This window comes from Geospiza fortis, unplaced genomic scaffold (genome assembly GCF_000277835.1).
Source record: "Geospiza fortis unplaced genomic scaffold, GeoFor_1.0 scaffold424, whole genome shotgun sequence".
Lineage (NCBI taxonomy): Eukaryota > Metazoa > Chordata > Aves > Passeriformes > Thraupidae > Geospiza > Geospiza fortis.
Genome location: NW_005054354.1, coordinates 1,035,933 through 1,062,696, shown reverse-complemented (window position 1 = coordinate 1,062,696; position 26,764 = coordinate 1,035,933). Strand labels below are relative to the sequence as shown.

The following is a 26,764-nucleotide window of genomic DNA, read 5'->3' as shown; positions in this document are numbered from 1 at the left end:
TGTGTGGAACAAGTAATGATCTAGCATCTCCTACCCTATGCTAGGGAGATACAAGACATAGCACCTGTAGCACCTGCTGACCTTTGTGGTTCATGGTTTGGAGTGAGCTAGATGCAGAAATATTTTCACAAATACCATAAAGTTGGTACTCTTGTTTCACCTTGTGCCTGAGGACCTGGTATTTTCTCTCTGCTCTTTTTCTCCTTGGTGTGTGATGCTGACCTATGTTTCTGGCTTCCAGTCAAACGCTCATGATAGCGTGTGTGAGCCCTTCAGATCGAGACTTCATGGAAACTTTGAACACGTTGAAGTATGCCAACCGGGCACGGAACATCAAGAACAAGGTGATGGTTAATCAGGACAGGGCCAGTCAGCAAATTAATGCTTTGCGCAGTGAGATTGCACGGTTACAGATGGAACTCATGGAATACAAAACTGTAAGTTTGTCCTCTTAGGATTTCTTCTGCTTTAAAATGCTTATAATTCACCGGGTTTTTTTCCCCATTGACTATTTCCACTTCATACATTAAAAACACTGGAAAAGCAGCCCTGACGTAAACAACACTTAATTCCAGAGATAACCAGATGTTTTTAGAAAATGTAGATTGTATCCCCAAACAAAGAGATGTCAGCAAATGTCAGTGATATTTACTGATGATGCATGCTGTTTGCTTTTTGAAAGGCAATGAGAAAGTCACTTCGAAATCAAAAATGACCAAACCACAACTTAGATTGATGCATAAGTGAATGTGTACAGTTACTATGTATGTTTTGAAAACTTCCTGGATGGCTAAAACAGTTTGTTTAAAAATCGAGTCTCAAGTATATAAGACAAATACTCATGCCTGTTTCTTTCTGAATTTAATTCAGCGTTTTGAGCAATAAAGGTTGTCACCAAACAGGATCACCTTTTGCTCTTCTTGAGCTAGTATTCTGATTTGATAAAGAGTTATCTTGTTTTTAACCTCTTCAAGAAGTATTGTATTTCAGACTAATGTGGAATTACACAAAACCCAGATGCTAAGGTGTTGGCCCAGACATCAGTCTTTTGAAAACTATCCCTTTATCATTGTTTTAAACTCTTTGAGAGATTATCCTGTGTTATGAGTGTCTGCTTGGCATTCTGAGTCATCTGTGGATTGCATTTACTAACTTAGAATTTTTTTAAGTGTAGGTCAGCCTTGACTAGTAATAAAATATTTTTACTTTCTTGAAGGGTAAAAGGATTATAGATGAAGAAGGCGTTGAAAGCATCAATGACATGTTCCATGAGAATGCAATGCTGCAAACAGAAAACAACAACCTGCGTGTTAGAATTAAAGCAATGCAAGAGACTATTGATGCTCTTAGAGCCAGAATAACGCAGCTGATGAGTGATCAGGCCAACCAAGTGCTAGCCAGGACAGGTATGCTGTGAATGTGCAAAAACTGCTTCATAAACTCATGAACTTAAATTAATTGTATGTCCTTGCTTCATTGATCCCTTGAAATGAAATTATGCCTTTTTATTAGCAATGTAGGACCTGCTTTGGCAGGGATAGGCCCCCATATGATTATTTCTTCTGTTTCTGGAGTCTTTTTTTAATAATATAAATAGTTTGGTACCCTGATTTGACCATTCATTTAGAAATGTGAACAAGAGGAAACATTAAATACTATTTTTATATATAAATTATTTGTATGCTTAGCCCCTGTGGTGGTTTAACAACCACACCAAGTTAATTTGACTCCAAATTAAACTCCAGATAAGTAATTTTGATTTAAGCATTGTTAAAATGTGCTAATATGGGAAACAAGTTACGTATGGTGATCATATGAGAGAGGAACAAAAAATGTAACTCAGTTTAAGAAGGAAAGCTATTTTACAAATAAGTTAAGATTTATATGTGTAGCCCATGTGACTGTTTCCCTTTGCTGGTACCTTGTGCCTAGTAGCTATATATTTTTTTTATTTGTATATGTTTATACTGTTACCACCATTTCTCTATGTTTCCCTTCCCTCATTCCCCTTTTCCCTCTGTCTTTCAAAGGGGAAGGAAATGAAGAAATTAGCAACATGATTCATAACTATATCAAGGAAATAGAAGATCTCAGGTATTTGCATTATACGTATTTGGACGATTTTTGTTTAAAAATATATTAGAAGTGTTAGCAATACTTCAGCTGTTTTCCTCTGTAGGGATTACTTTAGGAGAGTGGTCCTTCAGCTTCTAAGACCATCTGGTGTTGCTCTTGGACACAAAAATGTAAAATGTTAGAGATCAAACTGACAATAGAAATGAGAGTAAGATGTTGCCTAAATTATGGTGATAACTTAATATTTTTGTACCAAGGACAGTAAAACTTAGAACAGTCCTTCAGAACTTTATAACCTCATATAAAAATGACGGCACTGAGAAATTACTTGTTTAAAAAAATTTAAAAAAACAACTTTCTTTTAAAATTCAAAAACTTTCAAATATTTTAGATATTTTTATTTATCTATGTCTTGGACATATACCATGCAAAAAATAATCTGGCCTATCCTTAGTTTATATTAGAGCTTCTGTGTAGCTTTCATATACTATCTATGTTCATAAAGCATGTACAGGTATGTATCTGTGTATATATACATCTGTGTGTATGTTCATACAGACATATTTTTATGTATTCTGTCAAGGTTATATGATATGTGTACAATATATATAACCATTGTGTAAAATGGTATTTTAAAGGAATTTACTACATTGATGTACTGGCAATAGTTGTAATTAATGGTCTACAATTCTTCCTTGTTTTGTTTTTTATTAAGAGCAAAATTATTAGAAAGTGAAGCAGTGAATGAAAATCTTCGACGCAACTTGTCAAGAGCATCATCAAGAGCCACGTACTTTGGCGGACCATCAGCATTTTCTGCTTCTATGCTTTCCTCAGAGAAAGAGACCATGGAAATTCTAGATATAGCCAAGAAAGATCTAGAAAAGCTGAAAAAAAAAGAAAGGAAAAAGAAAAAGAGGTGGTGTATGAATTATGATGCTAATTGTTTTCTCTTTCTTAGTAAAAAGGCCTATTTTTTTAATTACTGAGACTTAAAAAGGCTTTTTGTGTGGGTTTGGACCCTTAACTGCTGTTACCTCAAACCCTTTTACATGCTGAAGTTACAGGTTTTTCTTTTGCATCTTTTCTTCCAGTGAAGTCTTATTTGTCTCCTTTGTAATGAACTTTTCTATGAAATTATGCACAATGATAAAAGCACAGGTGCTCTCTCTAAATTTTCATTTAAAAAAATTTCTTCTAAAATGCACCTGAAATTTAACAGAAGTTTGAAAAAAATTGTAAAATGATTTTCAACTCTATGTCAAAACTGAAACAGCTTTCTGAAGAAAAGATATTCTGAATAGCTGGGGATTCTTTGGTAGCTGTTGAAATGGCTTCTTTTGCTTTATCTTTTGCTTCTGTGAATGTTTTTTTAATTTAAGGTTTCCTAATTCTCTGCAACATTATGCTTTGCTGTTTTTTTTGCAGTCCAACTTCTCATCTACTAAAATCCTCATAGAAATTGACAGAAATGCCTGTTTAGATAGCAGTTAGCACAGCAAGGCTTTGTGTACTTGGAGACTTTGCATCTATTAGAAATCTCTCAGTTTTACTTGAAATTTTCCATGCTTCTTTTCTGTTACTCTTTTTAATAATGGTCCTTCAGACTTCTACAAGTTCAGAGTAAAGCTATAACAGTTTAAGCTTGAAAAAGTCAAAGTATAAAGTAGATGAGGATCAGTCATATTTTTAATTTTAGGTCTTGTATCTATAAATCAATCCATTCACTACACAAATGTCTGATGCTTTTAGAGAACAGTCATTTTAAGTACAACTAGATTCTTTGCATATCATTTTTTAGGAAGCTCTAAGACTTTTAGAGGGATTGTGATAGATTTTGTCTCATTTTTGTAGGAACTTGAGGGTAAGATGGAAGTACTAAATAAAATCAGCAGAATGTTCTGTCCTCTCTTCAGCCAAGCACTTCAGTATGCCCTTTAACTGTAAATGCAGGAACAAAGAGATTTGATTTTGTGTTTTTTAACACATTTTAAAATCAAGCATACATTTAACTACATGCTTAGATAGAGCTGCAGTTGTTAGGTTGTGTTTTTGTGGTTTGTTTTTGTTTTATTTTGTTTTTTTGAAAGCCAGTCATACTTTCTGACACCAAGAAAATAATATTGTGATGGGATGGCCAAGTAGTCTGATCCAAAAGTAGGGACTACTTACCATAAATTATTTTTGAGATCAGTTTTGAATCCTAGCATTATAGAATTAGAGAGCTATAGAAAAATTAAAGTTGGAAAAGGCCTCTTGATTGCTCCATCTTAAAGTGAGCTTTGTGTTCTATAAGATGGGGTCATACTCTTCAAAGTGCTGCTAAGGTTTGAATCTATCTACTGGCCTATCTGCAGACCGCTTTGTAATAAATACTTAGAAATTTCTGAGGTGCACGTATTGGGAGGAAAATTCCTTAGATGCTGAGAAATGTTAGAATTTAAAGGGATTATACGTTGTCATTCTTGCCATCTGCAGGGTGCTTCTATGCAATTAGTGAAAAGTCTGTGTTAAGGCTATATCACTGTGATTTTTTATTCTATTGAAATTTCAGGAATTGGCAGTGTGTACATTAATGTAATGCACAGACACTTTGCCATGCAGCTTGATGGGGGATTCTTTGTTATAATTCTGTCTTCTGTAGGCATTTAGGTACATTTAGTCTGCTATTTCTTTTTAATGTTGCTGTTCTTTTAAAGTTGTCTAACTAGCACTTTTCTATTAAAATGGGATTGGTAAGCCTGGCTACTATTTCTGCCCCTCTGCTGCCTTTCTCAGTCTTTTGTTTCCTGGGTATGGGCCAGTATGACAAAAGGTGCATAATTTTAAATACATAGAACTTATTTAAATTGTTGTGAGGTGGCCTGAAGGTCTAAGAGCAAGGTTCTGAATGAGCAGCCAATATGTAGTGTGAAATATCTGTAGCCTTAATAAGCACCTGCCATGAAGTTTATTGGAAACAATTTACACAGCAGTAATATTTTGCCTACTGATTGGAGTATCCCACAGTCTGACTTAATGTGACTTACCCACTAGAAGCCCCTGAGCAAATCTTCCACATTCCTTTCAGTTGTTAGTCAACCTTACATACCTGGTAACCATTTCTGACTGTTTTCTTTTGACTCCTCTAACCTTAATTAACCTAAATTAGTGATGAAAGTTACATGGTGTTCAGCTTGCTACCTCCTAGCTGATACCAAAGGGAGGTGGTTGGCAGTATAAGGTGAAAAGGCAGCAAAAGCTCTTGCTCGAAACTTTGTCAAAATGGGAAATGAGGAATTTCAGTAGTTGATTAATTTTAAGCCATCTCTATGCTTATATATGTCATACAGACTTTTTTTTACTGATAAATCCACGTTTATTCAAGAGGAAAAAGTGCAGGCAGAAATACTAACATTTTGTCCATCTCATTGCTTCTGGTGCATGTTTTTTGTTAATTTATTAAAAAATAACAAGAAATTATTCACATGTACTTGCTGAATCCCAGAAAAATAAGCTGCAGTTTTCTACTTTTTATTTAAAAACATACAACAAAACCCAAACGAAAACATGAATGCAATTTGAAGATTTTTTGTATTAATTATATTCAGAATATATTATTTAGAATATTAGTAAAGTAATGATTAAAAAGTTTTCTTTTTCCTACTTTATATGACAATATGTTATCAGCATATATAAAACTAGTGCATTGGTTTTTTTTTCCTGATATATTCCTGAGACTATATAACTTTGGGTCGGTGGGAGTATTTGCAATTTTCAGTATTTTACCAGCCAGTTTTAAGTGGAGAAAGAGGAGAAAGCTTTTTCTAGAATTTGAGATATTTTCTTAATCCATTATTAGAAGTAATTCACAAGGTTAAATATATAGTCTAAAATTTCTTTCTTAGTGTAACTTGAATTTACTTGTTATCAGTGGCAAATTAGTTAACCTACACATGCTTCTTTTTTGTTTTCTGTGTTTACTTTCCAACTGTCCAGGATGTATTGCCTTTTTACTACTTGTTGTCTCTTGATGGTATCTTTTAAAATTTCATTTTAAACTCCGCAAGCTCATATATATCATTTTTTTACCTTCTTATCACTTTTGCTTTTCACTGTCTGGTTTGTCCTTCATTGGCTTGGCCTTCCAATACTGTACCTCGTGCTTTTGAAGGCTACAGAAACTTGAGGAAAGCAGTCAAGAAGAAAGAAGGTTGGAATATTTCCCAGGTTTTTAATTACCTGTCATTTCAATTAACTGGTTGTCATACATGAAAAGAAGTTGGGCAGCTTCATAGGTACTTCAGGAGCAGTTAATTTTCAGAGTTCTTTCCGGGTTTTCACTTCCAGCTAGTGTTTTAACTGGAAGAAAGCTCTGTTGTGGAATTAAGGTTGACTCTGGAATTACACAGGGTCAAGCAAGCTTTTGTGGGGAGGTGACATTCCTGTTGAATTAATTGTTTTCTTTCTTGCATGGCCTAAGAGAAATGAAAGGCAGGAGGAAGGTGCAGTAGCACATATAGTATGAAATGTCTAGCAGGCAGTATATGACAATAATGACTTTGGCATGTGAGATCAAGAGTGTCTTGGACCATCACACCTCAGTCAAGTCTGCTGCTTTGGTTTCTGAAAACATAAGACAAGCCTTGGTCATTCCTCCCGTTCTATTTCAGCCAAACCAGTAGATGAATAGTCATTCACAGAGAGCAGTTAAGCTGAGAGCTCTAAAAAGAGAACTGTAGTATGATTAAAAGTGAAACTAAAGGAGTTTTTATTTTTCTGCTGTCTACTTTGATCCAAAAAACCTGCCTACTGAATTGATGCAGATGATGTGAATCCACAAACCAGTAGCACACACACTAAGCAGTACAGTTCTACCTGGGAGAGCTGCTGGCTCTCCTTCTTCCTGTCTGTCCCCTTTCTTTGGCAGAACACAAATTTTCTGTAGTGGTTGGTTCTGTACTGAGTGGAAGGGAAACTGGAGGTTGGCCTCAATTTGCATGAGGATTGCAGCTAATATCCATTATCTTTTAGGCTTAATAAACAACATAGAACATGTTCTGGTTTGAGGGAGATGAGAATCTGTGGAAATGAGATCATGTGACACAGTGTTCCCTGTTAGGCATTTTTTTGTTTACAAATCTGGTTAGATTTTTAAATTCCAGCATCCCTAGCTGCTGCATGGATTCAGATGATCCAAGCAAAAGCTTTCTGCTTTGTGCATGGTCAGCTCATAACTGGAAATGAGTGGGGCAGAAGGGAATCAGTTAGCATTGAACAGATTAAAAAGATATAATTATACAACAGAAAATACAGTAATACAACAGAAAATCATGTGTACACAGCGCTGTGTTATTCAACAGGCACATTTTAGATTCATGCTGTGTTTTAAAGGTGTCACCAAATCCTAGTGTCTCAAATCTACTGTATATTTCTTGTTCCTGCACTGAGTATTGGATTTGCCCAAGAGTTTGATCATGAATCTGAGCTCCTCTTGATATCACTGGGGGAAGATGTGCATTTCTAGTTTCTGTGCCTGATCACTGACTGCACAACTTGCCAAACTTTTATGCAGCTGATGTTAGTTGAGGTGGATTCCACACTAAGCAGTCCTACCCACATTTTTTTTAGTACCCCCTATGGTGTCTAGCTCTATTCTGTCACAACTTCCCATCCATTGGAGCTTTAGATATTGTACATGTAGCACTAGAGGGATTGATACCTGGTCTGGGACAATTTGTAGAGTGCCACATATTTTTTTGTTTTGTATTTGCATGTGATGCCTTAAATGTGCACTTAAAAATGTTAAAACTTGCCCTAATGGGTAATACACCAAACATTTAGAACCCCCCCCCCCAAAAAAAAACAAACCCCTGCTGTAAACCCTATTTATTGTTGTGTCAGTGTTTTGAGCATTCCCTTTATGTCAAAGTAGATAACTAATCAAAAGAGTGGTTACAGTACAATAAATTAGGATATTGTTTAAGGTTTATACATAAATGTTAAGACTATTCTAAGTAGAGCAGGCTCTGTTATAGCTTGAAAGTGCAGGAATGCCTGTAATGTATGTTGTACTTGCACACAATGTTATTTTATCGTTTTGTAAAAGCTACTCTGGGTACACTGCAACTTCCATGCAAAATGAGTACTGCTGTAGTACATGGAGATGTATATTCTGATTGTCCCAGTGTGCATTATGCTGGAATAATGTGCTAATTATTACTATTACCTTGCAAACCAAGATTAAGAGTAATTAGGCATTATTTTATTATCTGCAGAAGTTTGGAAGTTGTGTTTTACCCACACCCAACACCTGTACATTTTTCTAACTACACTTTGTTTTCGTCATTATTTGGAATTGCAACTTACTGGTTTGGGGGTTGGGAAACAACTGCCATTTCAGTTTGTGAATAATTTGTGTCTGCCTCTTCTACTAGTGTTAAGGAGGATAACACAGACAACGAGCAGGAGAAAAGAGATGAAAAAGGCACTTCAGAGAGAGAGAATAATGAATTGGAGGGAGTAAGTATTTATAAGTGTTTCGTTTATTTGTTCATTGTTTAAAGATTTACAATGTTATAGAAAGAAAATTAATAATGTGCTAGGTGAATATTGCGCCTTCACAGTGATAGTCAAAAATGATTGAGGCATGGAAAAGTGTGGGGCTGCTTTAATGTCTGTATGTTTTGTAGGAGGAAATTCAGGAAGTCAGTGATCATGATGATGAAGAAGAGGAAGATGATGAGGATGAAGACGATATGGAAGTTGTTGAAAGCTCAGATGAATCAGATTCTGACTCTGATGAAAAAGGTGATGTCAGTGCAATATTCTGTAGAGTTTTGCAAATAATATCTGTCAAACCTCAGGTCTTGGTAGGCAAGAAAGTGTGTTGTAAACAGTCTGTGTGTTATTCTCTGTGAATAACATGTTCTGTGAGTTATTTTTTGGTTATGGTGCTAAAACATGTAATAGACAGCTGATCAAGAGTCCCTGTATGGGTTTTGAAATTGACCAGAGGCCAGGTTCATTGTAATTTGTGTGGAATCCTCCCGTGCACAATATGTATTTACAGTGACCCTAAGATTGCAAGGATTATCTATGTTCATGTGGTCCTTGCTTTACTTTAACAGAAATCTTTCTATTTTAGAAAATTATCAAGCTGACTTGGCAAATATCACCTGTGAAATAGCCATTAAGCAGAAACTGATAGATGAGCTGGAAAACAGCCAGCGAAGGTTGCAAACACTGAAAAAACAGTATGAAGAGAAACTAATGATGCTACAACATAAAATTCGAGACACTCAGCTCGAAAGAGATCAGGTTCTTCAAAACTTGGGTAAGAAGTAGAAAATTATTGATCTTGTATAATCTGTTGAACCATTTTCTACTTCTCTCGTTTTCTTTTTCAAATTTGATGATAAATTGCAGAAGACAGAAGTATGTTTTGTACCCATAATGCCAGTGAATGATTCTTTAATCATTCTAGTTTCTATCAGAATTGAGAGAAGAATTTTTTTGAATGCATTGCTACTGACAGGTATTTGATTTGGGTGAATAAGCATTTTCAGTTTTCTAAGAACTCTCATAATCCTGGAGATAGTTCCTGATTAAAAGTCTTTTTGTGTTCTTTCCTCCCCACTTTCTTTGTATTTGCTTGAGAATAAGAACAAGGATCAGTGAAACACACGTTTCAGAGGTGTTTATTGACCAAACCTTTTTAGATATGTATTTAGTATTGAGATGACACACTACCTATGACTCAAGAGTCCCAAGCCACAAATAACTGCACTTTGGGAGTGCTGTGGAAAGTATTTTGTTTGTTTTTCTTTTTTAAACATATATATGCTTTATGGTTATACACTGTCTAAGCTTTTGCTGTTCCCCTGTCATTCCTTAGCACTTCCCTTGTTGATCAGCGTCAGAAGAGGAATACTAGGCTTGATGGCTTTTAGGAGTGGTGTTATACTCCTGTGCACATATGTGTGAATGTGTGTATTTGTGCTTTCAGGTGCTCATATTTGTTACAAAGAAGTCAGAGGAAAGTGTTAATAGTTGGTCTCTTATCCCAGAATGCATACACGGTGGGAAGTTCAAAGCAGTGCAGGTGGCAGGAACTAGAGAGAAATTAAGTTGTTTAAGGTATTGCAGAGCAAGACTATAGCAGTGCTAGAGCAGAGGAAGTAGTTATCTGCTGTGGCTGGCAAAGTAAAAGTACCCTGAACAAAAGCAGATCAAGAATTCCCTTTTACTCTAGGTTCTGTAGAGACCTATTCAGAAGAAAAGGCAAAAAAAATCAAGTCAGAATATGAAAAGAAACTCCAAGCCATGAATAAAGAACTGCAGAGACTTCAAACAGCGCAAAAGGAACATGCACGTTTGCTTAAAAATCAGTCTCAATATGAAAAGCAGCTGAAGAAACTGCAGCAGGAGGTGACAGAGATGAAGAAAACCAAGGTATATTTGAGTAAATGGAAGTGTTGCGCAATGAATGTTTACTGAAAATTAGGTTGAAATCTTCTGTGCATCCATCTATCTGATAAATCTGTTCTTGCTTTTGTCTGCTTGAAAGTCTGAAAATAGAAGAGATGCAAGCGTCAGGCTGTTCCTGGGGGAGAGGGGCAGCTTTTAGGTTTAATGAACAGAAATTAAGGTATCAAACATGCATAAGCTTGCACAGCTTATTAGCTGTTATTCAGCACTGAGTGAAGATGACATTAGATGGAAGACATAAATGGCTAAAAGCATGTAATATAGTGGAAAATAGCAATTTAAAGAGAAAACTATATGGTTGGGGGCAGGGAGCAGCACTTGAGTGCGAACAGCTTTTCTAAGTGATAACCTCTTTACAGGTTCGCTTGATGAAACAAATGAAAGAAGAGCAGGAGAAAGCTAGAATGACTGAATCTAGAAGAAATAGAGAGATTGCACAGCTTAAAAAGGAGCAACGCAAACGAGAGGTGATTTGACAGATAAAGAACTTTCATTTGGAATAAGCACATGTCATTATGATGTGCCTCTGCTTGCACATCACAGGCACACAGTGTGTATATGCATTCACTGAGGCAGGCATATACCTGTATATATTCACCATGAAAATGCACAAAATTTGGTTTGACTTCCATGCAAACACAGTTCCTAGCTTCAGGTGCTAAGTCTTCTATGTCTTGTTGTGCTTCTTGAGTATGTATATCAAGGTTATCAGTGAATTCGTGATTAGTGAATTTTCACAAAGTTGTTGTACCACCTTGGTTGCATGGAATTATTGGTTTTGATAGAATTGATACAGTGAAACATTTGGTTTTGTTCTTCACTAGGAAGATCAAGAAATAATCATGACTTGAGTCTTAATGTCACAGCAATTTTGCAGATTTGTATTAATCTGTAGAAGTCTCTTTTTTTGTTTATACAATGCAGTCCTTGTGAGAGGGAATGGAAAAAATATCACATGCTGTTTCTGTTTTTTTCACAGCATCAGCTCAAGCTTCTGGAAGCTCAGAAAAGAAACCAAGAAGTTATTTTACGTCGCAAAACTGAAGAGGTACTGTGGTAAAACAGCAATGCATCTTTGAAAACAGAATGATGTTGTATTGCTGAAACTTAGAACTCAGTTTTGGGAGAGTTACTTGTGTCTTTGCACTGTGTTTCAGGTCACAGCCCTTCGCCGGCAAGTCAGGCCTCTGTCTGATAAAGTAGCAGGAAAAGTGAGTCGGAAGCTGAGCCTGCCTGAGCATTCCATGCAGGAAGCAAGTTCTAGTTTGTCAGGAGAGCATGATGGCTCCAGAACAGCTGCACAGCAGAAGATGAGAATTCCTGTTGCAAGGGTTCAAGCATTACATGTAACTGCAACAAATGGAACAGGGTAAGGGTTAAAACTTTTTAGGGGTCTCTTACAAGAACTGAAATTTGTGTGGACTTTCTAGCAGGCGCTGTTGCAGGAGCTGTTGGTTGTCAAACTGTTACCATGTAATGCTCATAAAATGGGCATTTTACCATTATCAAATGCAATTTCAGTTTTCTGGGTTTAAGACAATAACATAATAATATAAAATGGCATTAAATGGCAAGTCACATAAACTGGATTTTGAAATCTTGAGGGTTTTTAAATCTGCTCTTCAAGAGAAATTACCTTGGTGGTCCAATGCCATCAGTGTTAAGTTCATGGAAAAACTTGATGGAAAATAGAGCTCAGTGTATCAGATTTATTTGTGCTTTTCCACTGTGATTTGAAGCAGATCTTCTTGTTAAATAGGGAACAACACCTACATGGCATTTGAACTTAGTAGTGTGTCATGAAAGATGCTGCAGTGTTTGAAACCTGTTTTTCAAGCGCAGCATGTTAGAGTGCAGTAGAGTTTGGGGCTGGGTAGAGGCAGCTGTCTGGTGCTGTGAAAACCTACAACAACTTCTGCATGACATTTTTAAGTTGTTTGTGAAAACTATTCCAGCCTGATCATTTCCACATTCAAATTTGTCACTGGACTACTTCAGACTTAGCTGTGTGTTTCTCTTGAACGTGCCACAGGAGGAAGTACCAGCGGAAAGCAGTGACAAGCAGGGTTTACTCCTCGAGGGCAGCCAGGATGAAGTGGCAGCTGCTGGAACGCAGAGTGACTGACATTATTATGCAGAGGATGACTATTTCCAACATGGAGGCAGATATGAACAGGCTGCTTACGGTGGGTGATCTGCTGTGCACTGTTGGCTGTATCATTGTATTAAATAGGGAGCTCTGCAAGGATGTTTGCTGTCAATTAACTGCTGTTGTGGCAGCATTGGTAAAGTGGGTGGAATCTCTCATAGTCAGTGAAGACACTTTTGGCTCCAGTAAACATTTGAACAACGGGGTTGCTGTGCTTAGTAAGAACTAAGAAGCACATTAATGGCATCGTGTGCAAATAGATTACTGTATTCCCCTGTGTAACTTCTTCCCATGAAAATGATGATATGTTAGTTAAACTGTAGCAAATGAAGGAAAACAAAAAGGCACTGCAGTGTTCTAAGGGCTTACTAATTCATTTTTCTGTAATATTATGTCTTTGTGGAAAATAGCAACGTGAAGAACTCACCAAAAGAAGAGATAAGCTTTCAAAGAAAAGGGAGAAGCTCATAAAGGGTGGGGGTGGCAGTGAAGCAGATAGAAATGTCCAAAACATAAATGAGGAGATGGAATCAGTAACTGCAAATATAGACTACATCAACGACAGCATTTCTGACTGCCAAGCAAACATCATGCAAATGGAAGAAGCAAAGGTAGGTCAAATTTTATTGCAAAAATGGTGAAATGGGGACAAGAAAACACAACTGTGTTAGCTCTGAAAGTGTTCTCATTAAGAAATTAGTTTTTGTTTGTCTGTGTAATTATTGAGCCAGGAAGTGAAAATTGGTGAAAACTTTTATGTTAAGTTTGAGATGAAGACCTCTACAATAGATGCCTGAGTTTTAGTGTCAATAGTGTAATGCAAATTAAGATTGCAAAGCATTTAAATGTCAAAGCTGATGCTTTCTATTATACTGGCAATATCTTAATATAATTCTTGGGACTTTTTCACAATCTGATTGGGCTTATTCTTGCGCACATAGGAAGAAGGAGAGACCTTGGATGTAACAGCAGTGATTAATGCTTGCACTTTGACAGAAGCTCGATATTTGCTTGATCACTTCCTTATGATGGGCATCAATAAGGTAATGTGTTAAATGAAGTATGTGTGTGCCAGGACTATGGCATGGGCCAGGAGCAGATATGTTGTACTGACATAAAGACATGACTAATGTGTGTTAAAGAAAGCAAAGCTGGTCGACGTTACTGAGTCATGCTGATTCTCAGTGTGAAGGCCCTTGAGATCTGTTGTCCTCTTCAACTTATTGCCTGCTTCTCAACCCCCAATAGAGCCTTCTTTACTGTATTAATTATTTCATGTTGTTCTTACAAGAGCACTAGATTTTTGTAATCAAATAAATCTCTGTTTTTCAACAAACTCCTAAAGAGAGTTAGAGATCTCTTTTTAAAAGACTGGCTGAGCCACCTTTGTACAAATATGAACCTCAAAAAATGTAAGTTATATGTTGATACATGACATACTTCAGCCTGAGTAGAGCCACAGGGATTCTTCTGAAGGTGTTGGGGAAATAAGTTTTCTCTCATATTTTCAAAATAAATATTTGGCAGCTTATAACCCTGTGTACACATGTGTCTGTGCTCTTGTTGCTGCTTTTCTTTCTGTCTCATTGAGTCAAATGGAAAATTTCAATGATACTGAAACTGTCTTTGAGTCAGCCCCCCTGACCAATTCTCTGGAGCTTCTTCTGCATTTTTGATTCGTCACAATGCGGGTAATCCAAAAAGTTTGTGGGAAAAAAAAGGGTAAAAAACATTCCCACAATCACATTGGCTTATGGAAATTTCAATCTTCTAATATTTTTCAGCCCTTGGATGTGTTTGAATGGATCTTGTAACAGAGTTAATGTGAGAAAAGTGCCTCTGACTCACTCTGTTAACAATTTCTCTTTATTATGATTAAAAGCTCCATTATGTAAAGGATTCTATCATCTTTTTGTTTAGTAATTATCACATAGAAAAGCTGAAGGATTTTTTTTTTGCAAAATTGCTTGTGCCTACTGTCTATTCTCTTGTTTGTTTTCAGAATTTGAAATTTTAGAATGTGTCTATTGATATGCAGCTTTAGTTCAATCAAAATGTAGGGTGTAAATTCATAGGGCTACACTTGTTACTCTAGCACTAGCACTCAAAGTCTGCTGTTGCCCTACAAGCCTTTGAGAAGATGTGTTGCACCTTCATTTTTCCATGCTGCTTCTTTTGGAATTTGGAAATCTATTTGGAAACCGTTCTGTAAATTTCTTTGGCTATATTTTCTACAACTAAAAAATTCCCACAAATCCATGGATCTAGGGAAGTTCTCTTAGAATGAATTCTGTCATAAGTTGGGCCATAAGATCTTTCATTAGAAGCTGAAAGTTCACTCAGTGTTTGGGTAGCAAAGATTACAGTTCTGTGTCCCACCCTGTCCCACTTCCACCTCCCCCTTTTCCTTGTCATAGAGTACCATAGGTAATAATTTTTTAAAAAGTAGTTCTTTGGGAAAAGTGGAGGTGTTGGTCTTTCAGATACTTGCTACTCTTAAAAAATGCAGACTCTGAATTGCACTTGGGAGTCATGTCCCACTTAGCCACTAGATGCGTATTTGCAAGGCAGTCTGAGGAATGCAAGTTAAAGGAATGCTTAATGAGTCTCTTTAAAAGGTGAAGGAAAGAAAAAGATCCTTTGTTGACACCTGATCTTCAGGATGTGAGAAGGCAGCCGCAATGTCCACATTTTTTTGTGTTTATAGTTTTTAAAAAATTTTGACAATTTTCATTTTGTAAAACAAGGGTTGTAATAAAACATTTGTCATCTTTCTTTCTCTTAGGGTCTCCAAGCAGCTCAGAAAGAAGCTCAGATCAAAGTTCTTGAGGGACGCCTTAAGCAGACAGAAATTACTAGTGCTACTCAAAACCAACTGCTGTTTCATATGCTAAAAGAAAAAGCTGAATTAAATCCTGAACTTGATGCTTTTCTGGGTCATGCTTTGCAAGGTAGTTTTTTCGTCTTGTTTTCTGAATAGTCACCTGCATGTCATGTTTGCCTTTTATGCATGCTGTACTGGGTATTCTAGACTATTTCTTTTCTGAATAGATGCTGTATTGTAACATCTTATATTTCACAATTGACATGCATGTATGGCATTTTTAAGTAGACCCTCTCAGCAGTAAAATGTAGGAAACAAAGTTTTCTTACTATTGAGATTTTTTTTTAAATTCAAATAATCTGCTTGTTATTTTTACAATCTGGAATTGTTTTAACTTCCGAATGGGATGTTCAAAAATTCAATCCCGTTCAGTCATCATATGCTGGGGATTTTGGATTGGCATTTTATGTCGTTACGGCATCTATTCTACTTCTCATGAGATGATACTAAGAAAGATTTAGAATACATTTGGGTACTTTTGTTTTATTTCTTTTTATAAATGGATATGTTTTGATTGGAATGTTGCTTTTTTTTCCTTGTTGCTGTATTTACACAGACCTAGATAGCATACCACTGGGTAAGTATGTTTAGCTTTCTGTGTACTGTACAGCTGCATGAGTTACTAATTCATTCATGTTCACTAACTGATGCATCTTAGAATTTGTGAGTGTGTGAAATTTGCATGAACTATTCTGTAAATGTACTCATTATCATGAGCTTAAAGAGCATTTCTCCCTTTCTGAAACCACCCCTAGCTCTCGTGGTAATAGACCTTGTGGTAGTTAAAAATGAAGACAGTAAGCAGAGCTGTATTTCAAATTTATAACTTGGTGCTTGCGAGCCCAAAGTATGTTCAGACTACATAAAATTATTTTGTGATATACTGCTGTTGTGACAAATTGTACTGATCTTTTTAGGTTTGAAAAAAGGCAATTCTTAATTTGCAGGTCACTTAACCTTTTGCAAATAGCTCATTTTGTAATGTAAATATTGTACAGAATGCAGGATTATATCCCACTTTTTCAATTGGGTTTAAGTTACTGACTTCACTGATTTTTGAGATAAGTCTCTTGTTGCTGTTGCTTTAGAGTTATTCCCAAATGAATTAAGCTTATTTTCTTCCCTCCAAAGAATTTGCTATATTTGGAACTTGAGAAAAACAATCCTGTTACCAGTGATAATTCCTTTTGTGTTGTCTTGTGCTACTTTTAATCACATTTTGCTGTCCTGTGCTAGTTTGCACAGCATTTCAAAGCACAAAACTACATGGAAATCTATAGATCATAATGTGGAGATGGTGAGAACTTGGCCAGTCTCCTGTCAAGTGATACCTGAAGATCTGTGTCAGGGGATCTTGCTGCATGCAGCCAGTTACTTATTCAGGAACCTCAATGGTTTGTAGCGTCATAGTGTGTCTAGAACAGACCTTTAATGTGTGTGCACGTTCACTCCTGTTGGAGCATTGTTTCTCCTGATAGCACTGCATTTTCTTTAGCTCTGGACAGACTTTTACTTATTAATAACATCTCAAACAATGAAAAGCAACTTGCTAAATATATTGAAACATTAGCTCTGTAATCAAATCCTTCATAGAGTGTTATCTCATTAAAGGAGCTTTTTAACACTTTGCAAGGATGACCTGAGGTTTTTAGAGTATCTAAGCCACTCAGGACTCTGCTAACACTTTATAGGAAGGAAATGCAGCTGAATATGCTGCATTAACCTAGGTCCAAGACTGTTGTAGTCTGTGTTTTGTGGATCACTAGTGACGAAGCCTTTTAGCTGCAGGGAGTTCAGACACCACTGTAGTGAGGCTTTGCTGCTGGGATTGCTGGCTGGTTCACAGGGACGCTGTTGGTGCAGAGCCTGACACAGCTCCCGCAGGTAGAAGTGTGGGTGGCAGCAGATTCTGAACTCAGTCTCACCAGGATGCCTGACATCTCAGTGGTAGAGCACAGAGAGCCCTATCCCAAGCAAAGGGATTGCACTTCCATGGTATTTGTCTTGATGCCTGCTTTCAGATCCACTGTCTTCAAAAGTTCTTATCCATTTGAATACACTTGGCTCAGAAAAGCTTGAACATTCCCCAGTGTAGTTAGGCACTTGAATTCAGCTGTAGACAAGAAGTTTCAGTCTGCAGAAGAGTACATCACAGGCTCAGGTTTTGACTTGAATGGGCTTCCAGTGCACATCCACTTTGGTGGATGAACCAGATGCCCTTCACTATCCCATCTGCTCTTGTGAAGAGTTAAAATGACCATGAAATTGAGTTTTCAATGTTGCTTCTCTTTGAGGAGTTGTATGGACATTAATGGATGTGACTCACAATCATCTATGTGCAGATGGTCAAATGTCATTTCTCTGGGTGAACTGTGCTGGTGTGTGGCATTGTTCTGGTACCATCCAGTTGCACTGCATGAGGATGAAGATGAATAATGAGAAATTTCTCCACCTGTTCTGCAAGCAGTGTTTTGCTAGCAGCTATCCCTGCAAACTTTACTGTCTTTACTAACCTCATTTCTCCTTTCATCTCTTCTTACTCTCACAGAATCTTGCTCTTTCTATCTTTGTGTTGATTCTGTGCACTGCTTTCTATCTTGGGGCTTTGGGCAGTCTCCTATGTTGAATTGCAGGCAAACTGAAGATGCTCATCAGGTCACATGAGAGTGAGCCTACAAATAAAATCTCACCTTTTGTGGTCATTCCACACTTTCTACTTAGTTACCTGTAAAAAGAGATCACAAGTTTTTTATGAGTAGGGGATGAAGTAACATAATTCTAATAGGAATCCTATATTTTTTTTAAATGCATTTATTTTAGGGATGCTGCTTTTGCCTTACTGAAAGGAGCAGTACTCTAAATCCCCACTTTTGCAGAAAGCATATAATAATAATAGCAATAATAACAACACTAATGACAATAATAAGTATTGAAAGATTTTAATCTGGCCTCAAATCCATGATGGAGCAAAAAGAAACATGAAAATTCAGAGTGCTATTCCTGTGACCCTACTTTCTTTAGAATATTGTTGTATTTCTCATAATTAAGATTACATTGTTAAAATTAATTAAGCAGTTGGGTAACTCTGAAGTGCATTATTGGTGTTGGTTCTAGGTTGATGGTTTTAACTTTTTCAGGGAACATGTTTAGATGCAGCATACACAAATGGCAGAATTTTCCTTCTCTTTTTTCCATTCTTTCTCAAAATTCACCTGAAAGATGCATATCCTTCCTCCCTTTCTCCAAAGCGTGAACATAAAGACATATACATGGACAAACCTGTTTCAATATGGGTTACAAATATATTTGTTCTATGCATTGCAAATGGTATCTGCTTTTTGACAGGAATTAAGTAAAGAAAGTCAGTGTCTCTCCTAGTAAAGAGGAGGTGTGATGGAATGTCATTACAAGGTTATTTAATCCTTAATATTTCGTATGTTCAAAAATAAGGGACTTGGCTTGCAAAAATGTGTTACCCATGTCCTTGATCTATGCCTAAAATGTATTATTAGAATAACACACAATTCAGGGGATTTGCTTTCCCAGCAGTTTAGAACTGATTGTACATGTGCCCTTGACTCATTGTGTCAGCTTAATGTTTTGCACCATTTGCATGCAGACATGTTACTTGGATGTTTGACTGTGTTAGTGTGCAGCATGCATGCTGGTTTTGTCTTCTGTGGACAGGTTTGTGCACCCATTTTTGCTTCAGGAACATTTCTACTGAGCAGCTTTCTTTAGAAATTAATCTCTTTTTAGGAAGCCGTTCTACAGTATTAAGTGGTAGCATCATCCTCTTTTGAAATGAATCCTTATATACTAATAAAGTGCTTGCTTCTTGTCAGCTCAAATGCTTGGTAGCATTCTGTATCAGAGAAGGCTGAGCCTCAGCTCACCAGCTAGTTAAAAATATAATTTTCTTTTTCATTATAGGAAGGCTGTTTCTGTCTTGGAGCAAGAAGATGAAAAAAAAGAGGAGAAAGAGACATTCTTACTGTCCATTGATTTGCATCCCATATCTTCCATGTCTTGCAGATAATTTTCTTTGCTTTATCTGCTCTCTTATAGATTTACTTCTAGAATTTTTGTTTTTCGATCATCTCTTCCTCTGCTACAGTAGACAGAGGACCACGTTTGGCACAGTATGCCTAGATGTATGATGTATTCAGATTGAATGAAAATAATTATTTTAGGTGTCAGGAAAATTCAGTGGGGGCTGGATAGAAAATAGTCAAGAAATTTTGAAAATACCTATCTTTAGTACTCTGTTCATCTACATTCAACATTGTCTGAGTTGCTTTGTATACACTTAAAACCTTCACATCCTGTTGTAGAGGGACAGACTAATGTTATTCTTCTGGAAATTTTCTAGAAAATTTGGAAGATAGTACTGATGAGGATGTCCCATTGCATAGTCCTGGAACAGAAGGAAGGTGAGGAAATCTTTGTTACTACCGATTCTAGAAAAATTACTGCAATTTCTTCCTTTTGTAATGCAGAATCATGTATCCTTTAGAAAGTATCTCTAACATTGTTTCATTATACTTTGCCCACAATTTCAGTAGAAAGAAGATAAAATAAAAATATGCACCTGCAAATCTGCAAAAAGTATGACTTTCTAACTGTGATGCAATTTTTCTTTTAGTTCATTATCTTCAGATCTCTTGAAGCTCTGTGGTGAAGTCAAGCCCAAAAGCAAGGTAGGATGTACAATGATGATGATGATAATTCTTCTGCATGTCTTTTAAGTAATTCTGTGATTCTATAATAATTCATAATTTAATGATACCTTCTGGAGAATGCCCTTGCTTTGCCCAAGAGACTTTAATGAATGAAGACATGCAAAAGGAAAACTGACGTACTTTAGATATGGTTTGCTTGCAATATGATTTTGTGTGACACTCGTCTCTAAGAAGCAATGATAAAAATAACTTCTTCAGTATTTTGGGGTGAAGTTATTAGAATTCCAGAAAGAGATGTTTTCTTCCAGTTACTTGCAGTCCAAACTGGTGTAGTTTTGCAGATTAGTATTACTTAGGCTACAGTTCAATGCTATTGCCAGTGGAAACTGTGAACATACTTACTGTTTGCAATTTGTCACAGAAATCTTGAAGTTTATGAACAGAAGTTTGACCTCCAGTATCTTAATTACAGTCGACAATGGAGGACTATATCTAGGCTGACTACAGTTTAATATTAATGACAGTGGGAACTGGAAATGTGCACTGATGGCAATTTTGCTTCTGTGCTCACAGGACCATAAACCAAATTTGCAAAATAAATAGAAGCTTAGCCTCCACTTTTCCAACTGCAGTTGGCTTTGGAAGAACCATCTGTGTTGGCTGTTGAATTATTTGGTAACATTCCTTGGTGTGCAGCTTTTGGGGCTGTTTAACTGAGTGTGGTCTAAAAATGCAAAGAAATAAACATATCATTTTTGTAACGGCTCTTTTCAGACTGGATCTTTGTCTTCCCTATTGGTCTTCATTTCCCTGAGGAATAGATCTTAATTTCACTGTAAACTGATACCTAACATGTATGATCCATTTTTTACAAATTACCATGTTGCATAAAGCTTAGCTCCTTGGTGAGTTTTTCTGTTGTGTTCAAATCATTGAAATGCTGAATGAATTTTAATTCATGTGGACTTTTGAGTTGACTTAAACTAAGGAAGAAGCAGAGTTTGTATACGAGAAGGAGCATTGATGTTAGAAGTCACACCAGTATAATTGTAGCTATTTAAATTGACACTTTACTTTATTCCTCTCTGCTTTATAGCATTTCATTTGGATAAACCGTAGGTGATTAATATTGAACTCATGTAGTGTTGGCAGGCAGCTGGTTGAAAGGATATCCTTGGAAGCCAGTTGTCAAATCAGTGTTTCATGCCATTGAATTTGAATTGCCTCCTCTGAAATCATTGCCCAAAAGCAGAGACGAGCTTCTTGATTTAGTTTCCAAAGGCAGTTGCCAAGTGTTGGAGGGGGATGCTAATTGCCAGCTAATGCTGAGTTGAATGTGGGACTCCTGGCACACACCTTTGCAGGCTGAAGTGGCAGTTTGTTTTTGGTTTTGTGTGTCTGCAGGCCCGCCGCAGGACCACCACGCAGATGGAGCTGCTGTACGCGGCCAGCAGCGACCTGGGCTCCGACAGCAGCGCCGCAGACGCTGCCCCAGCTGGCTCTGCTGCAGCAGCCGCAGAAACCCAGCAAAGTGGGGTGGCTGCTGACACACATGACACTTCTGCTAGGGACAGAGAGTTTATACCCCCACCATCTGGCTTACCTTCTAAGATAGGCAGCATGTAAGTTTGGCCATGCTGTACTAATTATCCTTTGCTTTTAAAAAATGCATGTTGCCAATTTCTTGTAATCTATTATTTTAACTTTACAGACGAGGTTGATATACTTGATGCTTACTAAATAATACTGACAAAGCTCCTTCCTTTCTGCCATCACCACTCTAGAAAGTATAAATGCAATCTTGTAGGTACTGTGGTTCTTATTGAAGATGTAAGTTCTGTTAAGCTGCTTTGTTATTGAAACTGTGTTCTATGTAGAGGGGAAAACCCCTCTAATACCTTGAATAGTTTGCTGTATTAGTGCTACGGGAAATGCACATTCTAGGGAGGTAGTGAGAATCTGATTAGAACAGCAGAGAGATTTAAACAAAAAAAACCACAACAAAACGCAACCCAAAACCTTTATAATGATAATTGTATATGGTCCAAATTATTAGGAAAAGTCTTTCTCTGAGTTGTTGTGTATGGACCACGCATAAAATTAAGAAGTCTATGCAACAATAGAGTATTCAAGTAAAAAGTTGAAAGGAAAATGTTAGATATTATGAATTCTCAAAAATCCTTTCTGTTTGCGGGTTGCACTTACCTGCAGAACAGTTTTACTAATTGAAAGTATCTCTTAATTCTAAACAGAACTAAAAATAATTTTGTCATTTTACTTTGGGACCAGCAGATGTCTCTCACACACACTCTTTTTTTATTTTCACTTGATCTTGCTGTTCATTTTATTTCTACCAATATCACTGCTGGTGATTGGCCATTCACTGCTAGAGACTCTTTTCTTGGCTTTTTTAGGTACTAGCTCCTGGGTTGCACAAGCTCATGTGTAAATTCAATGCACTTCCCACATTCAGTGATGTGTCCACATTCAGTGTCCCGTAGCTATCTTCACATTACAGGTTCTGGAGTTAAGCATCTTTTAATATTCACCTGTCCTATTTGCATAATATTTTTACGGCAGTCTCTACCTAATGCACATTTGCAATTTGTATTTTTTACTATGTATTTCTGGCATGTGCTTGAGGTGGCAATTGTGAACAGTAAAACACTGCTGACAGCAATTATTAACCCATGCTGATGGCTTCAGTGCAAATAGAATCTGCTTGGAAAGAATGCTGTTGAGTGTGAGCATAGGTGGAGAAACCCCACTTGTTTCAGCAGTTAGCGTGAGATGAGTAGAGACTTTTGAAGCTTCAAGATCTAAAACATCAAGTGTTATGACCTGACATCCAAGACTCAGGTAATACCAACTTTTGCCTCACTCCATCTTCTAGAATGTATCCATTTTTGAAAGTGAGCCAGCAAAAAAGCAAACCAGGATTTTCCCAAAACTATGTTCTGCAAGAATTTGAGAGTTACATACTGTCCAAAAGTCAATTTAGTCAGCAGTAGGCCTCACCATATTGAATTGGTATTGATCATGTTTCAGTAGATAAGTGATCAAAAATACCCACAATCAATCTGCAGTGACTGGTTTATCTGGTCATACTTGAAGAAAGCTTGTCTTTATGACCCATCTGGCCTTCCCTTATGGGCCTGTAGTGCCAGCATATCTCTTGTAATAAAATATATTATTCAGGAGGAGATTTGGACCTTACCTGCAATAAATGTTTTCTCCCTTCTGCCACTTACTTAAGCGACATTTGGGAATGTAGAGACTGTAACAGTAATTCAAAATATGGATTCTCAAAGAGACAGAAAATTAATTGTATGTTTAGGTGCAAATTTAGGTGTCTGCGTGTGCACAAACTGCTCCACTCTGGAACCTCCTCAGTTTTCTAAGGTCTGTGGTGATTCCGTGGTCCTTGGAGAGGGATTTGTTACAAGGGTGTGTATTGATATGATAATGAGTAATGGCTTCAAACTGAAAGATTGTAGGCGTACATGAGATATTGGAAGAAATTCTTTACTGTGAGAGTCAAACACTGGAACAGGTTATCTAGAGGAGCTGTGGATGCTCCATTCCTGGAAGTGTTCAAGGCCAGGTTGGATGGAGCTTAGAGCAGCCTGGTCTAATGGAACGTGTTCCTGCCTAAGAGAAGGGGGTTGGAACTAGGTGATCTATTAAGTCCCTTGCAATCCAGACCATTGTTATTCTGTTATTTAGGGAGGCACTTAAATACATATGGCCAACAGTTAATTGAACTGGAATTCTGCTTACAAAGTTGGTTAGTGCTGTTCTTTGATATGCTCAAGTAATCTCCAGCAGCTTTTTCAGAGGATAGTTGTCTTCTGTAGGACTTGTGTCAGCTCTTTTCAGATGTCTGATGTCCTGGCAAATGTAAAAGGGCTCTGGAAACCTGGAAGTAGGTATGTGTCCTGTTCCTTTTCTGTTAGGTCATTGCCATCATGCACCTGGTTTTTACACCTGTGCTTAGGAAGTTCATTCCAGCAAGATAGCTGTATTTTTATAATACCTGCATTCCCAGGCTTTCAGAAAGAATTCAGAGAATGATGATGCTATTTACACCCTCTTCTGAGGATGTTCCACTGTGGAGTCAAAGATGGAAGACTCAAGGGCAGGTAGAGAGTGAGCAAGTGAAAGTTGCCTCCATGTCTGAGTATGCAGGATGCCAGTGTGAGGCAGAGGAGCTTGGGTTCCAGTGTCTGCTTTGATTTATTTAATCGAGCAGCTGCTCAGTAGACATGTAAGCAACCCTGGCAGTAGACACTGTAGCCTGTTTGTCGTCCTTGCTGGAAGACCTGTCAGCATGATTCATAGAATTTACCTTGTGACCTCAGGATTTTTGCATCCCTAAATGCATGCTGGTCAGCATAAAGAGAGGGAAGGGAGTGTGTCCACCTTTTTTGGTGTCCTTTGCACAGTATGCCTAGAGATAAGGGAGCCCTACATAGAAGTGGATGCTCTGGCCTTGAGGGAATTGGACCCACCTTCTCCCTTTTTATGACTTAGCTGCTAGGCTTCTGTGCAAAACCAGGCAGGTTATCACTTGTCCTCCTTTGCCTGTCTCTTGAAGACCCCAGGGAGCTCTGGGGTTGACATGCAGTTCTTCGCACCTGGTCCTACAGGTCCCTCACATTCCAGTTAGGGTTTGTGATCACCTGAGACTGTCTCATCTGCTTGAGTCAAGTAGCTGTTTGTGGTTGTGCTGTCCATGTTAAATCATGTTATTCTGCATTCCAGTCTCCAGGTGGATTTTATGTAGTAGCACAGATTTCCTCTTAAGGGAAACATGTAAAGAAGTTGAAGCTATGCATATTCAGAACCTGTAGGGCTCTGAGATTGATGGTCATAACCATGTCAGGCAGGTGGCCTGCCAAATGAGCTTTATCTGATTAATGGAGTTGCATGGAACAAAACACTTTCAGAATCTGCTTTCTTGCTTTTAATGAGTGTTTCATATTCATAGAAAAAAATCTTTCTAAATACAAATAAATAGGAAAAAGAAAACAAATATTGCTTTTGTGATTGCTCAGCTAGTGAGAAATGGGAGTTCAGAAGAATAGAGACCACTCAGATTCCTTTTTTTTCTTTTGTCTGCCTGTGGTAAAATGAAAACATTTGGATGTCAGCTTTAATACTGTCCTCTTGATTTTCTTGCTAATTTTAATGGGGAATAAAAGGTTGGGAGAAAGACCACAGTAACTGTGAATTGGAATTGTTTCGGAGCAAGAGCTGGAGAGATAAGGGATGGAAAGCAAGGGACAAGGCAAGTGGGGGACAAAGAGAAACCATGTTATAATAGCTTGTCAATGGAAAGTACCTCTTCTCACTTCCTAATTAACATTAATATGTTACTGCAAAGTTTCATTTGTGTATAAGAATCATTGTTATTTCTTTGTTCTTCCTGTCTCTAAATGGTCGATTGTAGATACAAACGTGGAATCTGAAATTTAAGAACTTCCATGATGTTAATTTGGGATGCGTACTCCATTGTATTTCTTTTAGTGAGTCTCTTTTATTATTTAATTAGTATATGTCCTTTAACTCTTCAGTATCTGACTCTATATTTTGATCAATTTTGAACATTAATAACAGTATATTTTTATATTCAAGTGTGAGAACAAGTTTATAATCCTTAAATTCAAGAGAGACAATAGATTAAATATGTTCTAAAATTTGAAATCACACAGAGAAAATGACAGGTAATGTTCTGTGAAGGGCCTTAGAGTGAGATAATGATTGCTCTTGTTTTAGTTCGAGACAACCATCTCTTCCAGAGAAGAAAATACCTGAGCCTTCACCTTTAGCAAAGAGAAAAACCTATGAGAAAACAGTGGAAAAGACAAAGACAAAAGAACAAAAACTGTAAGATTATTTTAAATTTATTTCTTCTGATGTCATTTGAACTTTGAATTTTCTTGAAAAATAAATCTGAATTTTTCTATTTCTTTTCTACCAGGACAGTTTGTTTTGTTGATATTATTGCTCAGCTTATGCGTGGCTGTTTGGGGCTTTTTTCCAGGTTGTTTTTTTGTACAAAATAACTTAGGGGCAGAGCCCTGAGAAAATGTCCTTTGGAGCATTTGGAAATTACTTTTTTTTTTTTAATCAAAGTCAACAATATCTCTAAGAGTCTTCAATTTTATAAGAATGTCTTAATTTTACATGTGTGTTTTCTGCCTGTAGCTTTCACTTTTACCACTTAATCTTTGAACATTTTGCCATCTTGCACCCTGCAGCCCTGCAGCCTTAAGCTTTTTGCCTTCCCTGAGAAATATCTGTATTACAATCTTAATTATTTGCTTAAGAGAAGAGCATCTAACATTTGAGGCATGTTGCATTTAACTTTTCTAACCATTCATAACCTGTTAAAGAAGATGTTCTTTTTTTTTTTGTAGCTCAGATTCTGGAGCCCCAGAGGCTAGTCTGTCACCTCCTACTTCCCCACCAAGCCGGCCCCGTAATGAAATGAATGTTTTT

General features: G+C 37.1%; 1 protein-coding gene across 1 annotated transcript in view; it reads left to right on the top strand.

Moving 5' to 3' along the window:
• The window catches only part of KIF21A (kinesin family member 21A), a 114,416-nt gene that overhangs the window by 71,480 nt on the left and 16,172 nt on the right, over window positions 1-26,764 (top strand). Inside the window, 21 exon segments of the mRNA XM_031059012.1 lie at window positions 242-437; window positions 1,217-1,406; window positions 2,031-2,094; window positions 2,792-2,995; window positions 6,230-6,268; window positions 8,493-8,577; window positions 8,748-8,865; window positions 9,203-9,391; window positions 10,310-10,509; window positions 10,905-11,012; window positions 11,525-11,593; window positions 11,703-11,914; window positions 12,578-12,731; window positions 13,105-13,305; window positions 13,636-13,737; window positions 15,480-15,645; window positions 16,135-16,155; window positions 19,951-20,011; window positions 20,224-20,278; window positions 21,665-21,882; window positions 26,039-26,149. Of these exon segments, the coding sequence (XP_030914872.1) occupies window positions 242-437; window positions 1,217-1,406; window positions 2,031-2,094; window positions 2,792-2,995; window positions 6,230-6,268; window positions 8,493-8,577; window positions 8,748-8,865; window positions 9,203-9,391; window positions 10,310-10,509; window positions 10,905-11,012; window positions 11,525-11,593; window positions 11,703-11,914; window positions 12,578-12,731; window positions 13,105-13,305; window positions 13,636-13,737; window positions 15,480-15,645; window positions 16,135-16,155; window positions 19,951-20,011; window positions 20,224-20,278; window positions 21,665-21,882; window positions 26,039-26,149 (2,763 nt within the window).